At 42.2% G+C, this 7969-nt stretch overlaps 1 protein-coding gene across 1 annotated transcript; it reads right to left on the reverse strand.

Moving 5' to 3' along the window:
- Positions 1 to 1491: 1491 nt before the first annotated feature.
- klf5b (Kruppel like factor 5b) lies at positions 1492 to 7066 on the reverse strand. Its single transcript, XM_071923548.2, has 4 exons — positions 6778 to 7066; positions 4742 to 5723; positions 4503 to 4562; positions 1492 to 4063 (listed from the first exon to the last, which is right to left on the reverse strand). The coding sequence occupies exons 1-4, from the start codon at positions 6949 to 6951 to the stop codon at positions 3885 to 3887; spliced, it is 1395 nt and encodes a 464-aa protein (XP_071779649.1). The 5' UTR covers positions 6952 to 7066; the 3' UTR covers positions 1492 to 3884.
- Positions 7067 to 7969: the final 903 nt, after the last annotated feature.

Here is a 7969-nt window from a genome sequence, read left to right on the forward strand (position 1 = left end):
GTCCAGCACATTCTGTACGGTGCCGCACTATAACCGGATCTGGATGAATGTGTCTGTCAACTGGTAAAGGATTCAGATGATTACAATAACAAGGGTTCAATTCCCACTCCGCAAAGCGTTTTTGGTGTATATCGCATGCGTGATTCATCACTCACATGAAAACTCCTGAGTATAGTCTGTGCTGTACAAGCAGAGCCCAATCAAAAGGAACATAATGGCAAGTAACAGCGATCCAACAACAACCTTTACAATCCCCACAAGGAACTTTGCCCGGTCTTAGGACAAGCTGAAACACCTTCCCTGGTTGGTACAGCAGGCACGTCTTGGCACCCCATTGTCAGTTCTTCCTCTATGACTCATTTCACTGACACTTTTCCAGAGTGATGAAAAAAAAGAAGAAATGTTAGTCTGTTTTAATTGAGCACTCTAGAAAAGTCAACAAGAACAGCTGCGCCAATGGTGAACTCTTTTGCAAACACTGGACCCAAATAGTGAGACAGAGTGGAAAATAACTTCCAAAAACAACTGCAAGGATGAGGTAACACCAGGACATCTGATAAAGGAATGGCTTTTGCGGATCGGTTTTTAATTTATATCAAGCTGAAACAGCAAAACTATCTATGGCTGTCAACTCTCACACACATTCCATCCGAGAAGCTCCAGATTCTCTTCTCTTCTCTTCTCTTCTCTTCTCTTCTCTTCTCTTCTCTTCTCTTTTCTCCTCATCTTCTCTTCTCTTCTCCTCCTCATCTAGTATTTATAATTCAGAATCTGCTTACTTTAGAGGGAATATATCTACATTTTCAAGTATAACTTCAACTCCCTGTCTTTACTCACTATATTATCATTGATATTCACCAGCTGAACTCTCAAGCCTTTGTCTACATCCTTGCCTAAATCCATTTATCCTACCTGCTATTTCTATACAAGTTTATTCCACCTAGTATTTGCCGCTTGCTACTCTTTTAACCCAGTTCTTTAGTGCTTCTGTTAGCAGTGTCAGAACTGTAGGGCACAAAAAAACTTTTCATGATGTGTAGAAATTGTAAAGCATAAATAACTGCAAACGCACAATCTGTTTTCCATGTAAATACTGATAACCTCGATCAACATCAATACCACCTCGGTCGTCTTTTACAGTCAGTTAACAATTACATTTAATCCATTCACAATCAGAAATGGAAGCGGTGTCTGGCGATGAGGACAGAAATGGAAATGGAGTGATAAAATGCTGTAAAAGTGTAGATGAGCAGATCTATATTAAGTTGAAGAAACCGTGTCAAACAGAAGAATCCCTGCTGCTGCTGCAGCAGCACATTTGAATCGTAGTCTTCCAGTTATCTGAATGTTGTATTTAAAAAAAAATGCAAGAAAATGTAATCTGAAAAAAGTGAAAAAAGATGCAAAATGCAAAAAAAAAAAACATGCAAAAAAAACCCAAAACCTTCTCAGAGCAACAAAACAATATTTTACGAATCAGACATTCAAAAATAAATATTCAACACAAAACTTTTATTTGGAATTTCACTCGGATGGCCAGATGGCTGTATTACCACATATTATTGATTTAGGCTACATCTTTATGTTCTCAACCTACGACACAAAATAATGTAACACTTTACATGTGTTGTCAACAATGTGAAATTATTGTGAGTATATATATCTTTTAAAAAAGTATTGCAATAATTCACTGGCACATTCTACACTGAGCCGTAACGGAGGACAGTGTAGACTGTAACAATATTGTTAGAATTTGATCCTTCTTAGACTCTGCCTAAAAAAAATAATAATGAAACAGTCTCTGCAGTTTAAAATAGAACGTTTGAAATCTTAGTACACCCAAATACAATCAGTGGATCCTATGCTTAAACAGCAGATACAAAATATATACATCTTAACAAATTATAGGAACTTGAAATAATTATGCTCATACAGACTCAAATTATAAAGGAATTTGGTCATAAATAGAAATATTTTCTTACAACACCCAGAAATTGCTGTATTTCGGAAATATTAAAGCCAAGAAAGGGCAGCAAACATCCAGTATCATTTTTGCAGTGTAGAGTACCCGATAAAACAAAATGGCCCAAAAGGGCAGCTTTGTTTTTCATTCATGAAGAAAACATGAAAAGGCACTTTGAAAAGGTGTAAGAATAAATGGATATCGTTCTCGTACAGTATTCAAAGAAACCAAAAGCATGCACAGACCTACGGAGGGGCAGGTGCTCAGTCCAAAGAGAGGCAAGTCCCATAATGTTTGCATGTACACCGCTCTGAAACCACTTGTGAAGTCAACTCATCTGTCCCATGCTGTCGTATTCCTGTCATGAGCAGAACAATCTACCTAATGCTGGGGCCCAATGCATGAATTTGAAACCACAACATTCTCAAGATGAGTCACGATTTCTATGGTACAAACTGTCTATCGTAATAACTTTCACAACAGGGGAACGGGGATAAGTCTAACATATTATTGAAATGCATCTTTAGAAAAACACGATATGGGAGTCTTGTACTCAAGACCTTTGTACAATTATGTTTCAGCAGTAACTATCACTTCTCCTCTCATACCAGCTTTAAAATGAGTGTTTTGTTGTTGAAGCTCCTAGAGGACACAGAATAGTCTATATTTTAGGCAAGACTAGGTGAAGATATGTGAGGGAGTTCAATGCCAAGAGCTTCAGTAATTGCTCTCTTCATCAAATTAAAGTAAACTGAAATTCTAAAGAATGTTATTTTTCCATTGATGCCAAAAACGTGCATATTGAGTGTTCATGGGGGTCATGAAATTGCTTTAGAGGACAATCAGGCAGGTGCTTAAAACGCCATTTGGAATTATCTGTGCACCTGCCTGAAAGAAATGGAAACACTTTCTGTAATGACCATATCTACGTTACATTATGAGGGCATTTATAAAGACATAGAATGTACTGAAGAGTAGCCATAAGGCAGTCACAATGAACGTGATTATAGACACAAATAATATCTCAGTCCCATTATCTCATACTGATCTCTTCCAGTGCCATGAGAGACTATATTTTGTTTTTCTTTGGGTAGAGTTGTCCTCAGTGGGAGCTGAACCCTGGCAGTGTTAGTGTCATGCTGTATTTATTGAGCTGACCACATGGCCCACAAGCTCGCAAACTGTGTAAACTATTTATTCAACTATATTTATTCTTCAGAATCTGCAATCTTTGAGGAAATCCACAACTCGTTCCCGTATAACTTTAACTACTTGCTATATTACCTACTCCTTATATTACACACATAATATCTCATGATTCCTTTGACCTATTGGCCAAAATAACATATCACTTGACCTCACAATTCGTAACAACAATAATTTATCCATTTCTGTGCTCATGACTATTTGCTAATGCAATTAATTAAATAAATGCCCCAATGATGCATTATTGATATGATCTGTACAGAAAAGAAACCTTGAAAATAAGAGATTGGCATTTGTTTGTGACCTTATTGCAGATAATGAGTTAATATATTATTCCATGTTATTCACTGCAAATGAAGTAAAATAAAAATATAATGAAAATATACCTTAGAAACATTCAATATTTTTTCATTATTACAATTTGACTGATGATTTTTGATGATTTCCTGAAAAATTCCCCCCAACATTGGGGCATACATCTGAAAACAAAACAAGACAAAGGCAACATTTGATCTTTTCAAAATAAAAGAAACAACAACTATTATTTGTGGGCCAGCACTGCTAAGAATATCTCCACTGGGGAGTAAGTGGTCTAATCCACAGTGTTCTGTTTGTCTGATTTCTGATATTTAAGTGCCAGTTCTTTGTCAATTATTTCATATCACAATGAAAAAAAATTGGTTACTGATTAACTTGAATTACGGCAGGGGCGTTTCTAGCTCTGGTGCCTCTTCATGTGCAGGGCCAGGTGGTCGGAGCGGGAGAAACAGCGGTTACACACGCCACACTGGAAAGGCTTGGCCCCGGTGTGTTTCCTGAAATGGCGAGTCAGCTCGTCAGAACGAGCAAAGCGCCACTCACACCCCTCCCAGGAGCACTGGTACGGCTTCTCTCCTGCAACACAACATACAAACAAAATGAAGCCACGGCACACACAGCGCAGATAACACAGTCTTCAGATAAGACGGTTTCCCCTCTCAGATGCAATAAATAACATTATTCCACACTACTGAATATTCTCTTCATGCCTCAAATAACCACTCCAACTGATTTTGATATATAGTGAGGAAGCTGGCGGTGTACTTCAACATGTACTTCAACTGCGAGCCATAAATCATAGTGTTTCCCGTCTTTCCCTTTGCCCCCTTTATGAGAGCTACAGGGGTTATATGATTTGACAGCATGCGAGATGTGGGCCAGGTCTGTCAGCGGCCAGAATGCATCTGCATGCCAAGTGCATTCTTCTGCCTGGCAACACAACAAACTCACCCCAAAATAAGAGGTGAGTCTCAATAACACCCTTTTACATTGGGTTAATAGGGATGGCTTTTACCTGTGTGGGTCCGTAGATGGGCTTTTAAATGAGAAGACTTGGTGTATACTTTCTTGCATCCTAAAGAAGAAGAAGGGAACTTAAGGTCATTAAGGGCAATAAACTGTATACTTGATGATGTAGCTGGAGATGTCTTAAAATATGAACACCTTCCCTTTACATTTCAGCTTGCTAGTGCTGAAGAAATATGAATTCAACTCTACTGTTACTGTGCTGCATTGATTATACAGTAGATTCACCTGGGACGTCACAGTGGTGAATCCGCCGTCTCTCCAGGTCAGGATTATTCCTACGGTTATACTTGAGTGGAGCAGACTGGGCCAACACCGGGGACAGTGGGCCGACACCCAACGTCGTCTGAACTGGTCCCGCGGTCTGGACTGGAGTTAGGCTTGAACTCTGGACAGGCCCAAGACCTGAGCTCTGGACTAATCCGACATTGGAATTCAGGTCAGGAGCCAGATCTGGGCTTTGGATTGGCGCTAGACTGGAAGTCTGGCCTGGACCGACATTATGGGTCTGAAAAGTCAATTTGGAGGCGATGCTGGCTTCGTAGGAGGGAGGCGGGGAGAGATTGTGAAGTAGCTCTTTCCCCCTGTCTGGACTCGCAGGCTCAGAGTTGGGCGGAGAAGGTGGCAGATAGGTCGGCCTCTGCTGATGGCTTAAGCGTGGCGTAAACGGATAACCATTATTCTGTGGACCGCTTACGGGTTTAACAGAATTCTGCACTGGGCCTAGATGGACACTCCCAAGCGGAAGACTTAATGGAGCCATGGGGACGCCGCCGCGCAGGTCGGAGTTCACATGTGATCCGTGAACGAGCTGCTCCAGGTCAGAGTTCAAAAGCTGAAACAGGGGAACATCCTGAAAGTCCACAGAGGGCATCTCCTGTTTGATGAAAAAGTTACCGCTAGTTGCGTCTGCTGCACTGAAAACACCTGGGTACTCTGGGACTGTTGGTGGTACTCCGTTGCCCTGACAAGCGGGGTGGATCAGGGAGTGGGACAGAGGTTCTGTCTTGATGGGTCTCATAGGCCTGCAGAGACCGGGGTGCAGGTACGTGACATCAGGAAGGAGCAGGCTCATGTTGACGCTGTAAGGGGAACCCAGGTCCTCGGTGAAAGAGGGCTCCAGCATTAGAGCGCTGTCCCTGCACAACCTCTTGGAGTCTACGACCCCCTGTGGATGAGGAGACAGGTAGCTGTCCATCTCTGATTTACCCTGGAAAGTAAGAAAGATCATAATTAGCAGGTCAATTGTGGGTTTTATGTGTGGCAATCGAAATGCAAGGACATTACAAAAATAGATTCGATCATCATGAAAAGCACATCCACTTTACTATAATTGACTCAGGCTCCCACATGGCTTCCTGAAATATCCCAATCCAGGCATATTTCTTCCTTTCACACTTGATATTGTGACAGGAGAAAGGTGACCATGTTTATAGTCAGCAGTGAAACATTTATCATGGACACTGAATTCCCCAGTGGCCTTATGTTACATTCCCACCTCTCCCGTAAAACCATTCATCCCAGGGCCCAAAAAAAGACCAGCTGACTAATGCAAAACCATGACCAGAATTGCTCACCAGTCTCCACTGATGCTGAAGCATCGTGCGACTTAACAAAACAACAAAACATATCTTGCTGGTGTCCATCATTTTTTTTTTTTTGGGGGGGGGGGGGGGGGGGGGGGGGGGGGGAGTAAATGGGGCCTGAAGCTGTACTTGTGTAAATACTACCACATCAAAGAACTTCTCCCCTCCCCTGCCTCCCTCGCTTTTACAAGCAGCCGCCCTTCTGAAGCGCTCCTGCCTAAGCTGTATGGAAATCCATGGCTGAAATTAGAACATCCAGTTGCTCTGCAGCGCAATGCATCTTCCTCCCAAGTTTCGGGAACGGGTGCAACGTTTCATATCCCAGCCACGCACTGCATACGATTAAGCCTATTCCAGTTTTGCCTGGGCACACACAGTCTCCTGCCAGCTTGTTCAGTAAACGGAAGGTCAGCATCAGCTCAGACATCCAAAGCTCACAATTTCGGCCACTGATGGGACAGTGGCCATGTTTATTATACCGAAGAATCGCGCCTCTAATATTAGGGCTACATCCATTCTGACAACAAGCCTGTTAGTGCTGATCAGCTCTATCAATATGCCATCTCTCTACGCCAGATCTCTATTTGTGAGGAGGTTATCAGTAAATTACATGCCACGACGACACAGTGATGCTTTGGCACAGATTCTATCTCGGGAAAAAATAATGCAATCCCCTACCAAATTGTAATCGTGAAAGGAAGAAGTTGCCGCGATCGCATCCCTCGTGTTGCAGAGCACTTGTCCATGATCTTCACCTCTCAGCCCGTCGGCTGTCAGTGGTGCGGCTTTACGGAGAGACGGCGCGTCCTGCCCCGGAGCGACCCAAACATTATTCCTTAACACAGCGGCCATAAAAGCAGAGGTACTGTCTAGCTACCCGAAATCTTTAGAAAATAAACTGAGCATAGGTATTTTCTTGTATGGAAACAAACTGTACGAGCCAGGCGGGCAGCTGTCAAGCGTTCATTCTCTCTATTTTGCGCTGGCTTGTCAAATTACGCAACTGCGTGATATCAGCGCGTCTGCAGGGCGGGGCTGAACATGGAGAAAATAAACAGGACAAGTAGACCATGATCGGGATACACCTAGTGTTAATGAATACCTTGGCTTTAACGGCGAGTTTAGACGGCCGAGGCTAAAAGAAGCAAAGAGCACGTGGGGATAAAGGAGCTATTGTGGGAGATTAACTTGTCAAGTGTTTGTGTCAATAAATGAGCCATTATCCACAATCAAACGAAAACATATTGTGAGTCACCGGTTTAATCACTGGCATCTCATATGGGTGTTGCACAGTCTCGTGTTGAACAGGCTATACCTCTTCTTCAACTTTGTCATGAATTGTTTTTATTGGTCACACAGGCCCAGCAGACTTTTGAGAGCCACATAGACAATGAATTGCGCTGTCTTCATTCTTTCAGCCACGGGTGTTGAAAAGAGGGTGTAACTTGAAAAAATACTTCAATAAATAAATGCATGTTCTTTTGCTTATTTTTCTACAAAGGTGATTCATTCATGTTCGATCTCTGCATTGCAAAACACATTAGGTGTTCCTAGAAACAGACTACACCTTTGTTTATGGAAATACTCAAATGTATCTTTTTTTTTTTTGTTTTTCTTTTTTTAAATCACATTAGCTTTATCCCTGCCTGCTGCCTCCACAGTGAAACAAATCAGTATATTCCCCCGGTGTCTTATACTTCTTATTTACATGATCTGTAGTACTGTATGATGGTCTTTAGAGCCTTCAGTATGCTTGGGTCCTGGTCTGGCATGTTAAAAACGCCACTGCAGTGCAGCTGTCTGTCAGGACTGCATACTTGATGCCAACATTCCTGGGCCAGCAGTGAAGTCTGCAGAGATACTGGCAGGG

Source organism: Centroberyx gerrardi, chromosome 10, assembly GCF_048128805.1.
Source record: "Centroberyx gerrardi isolate f3 chromosome 10, fCenGer3.hap1.cur.20231027, whole genome shotgun sequence".
In the NCBI taxonomy this organism is placed as follows: Eukaryota; Metazoa; Chordata; class Actinopteri; order Beryciformes; family Berycidae; genus Centroberyx; species Centroberyx gerrardi.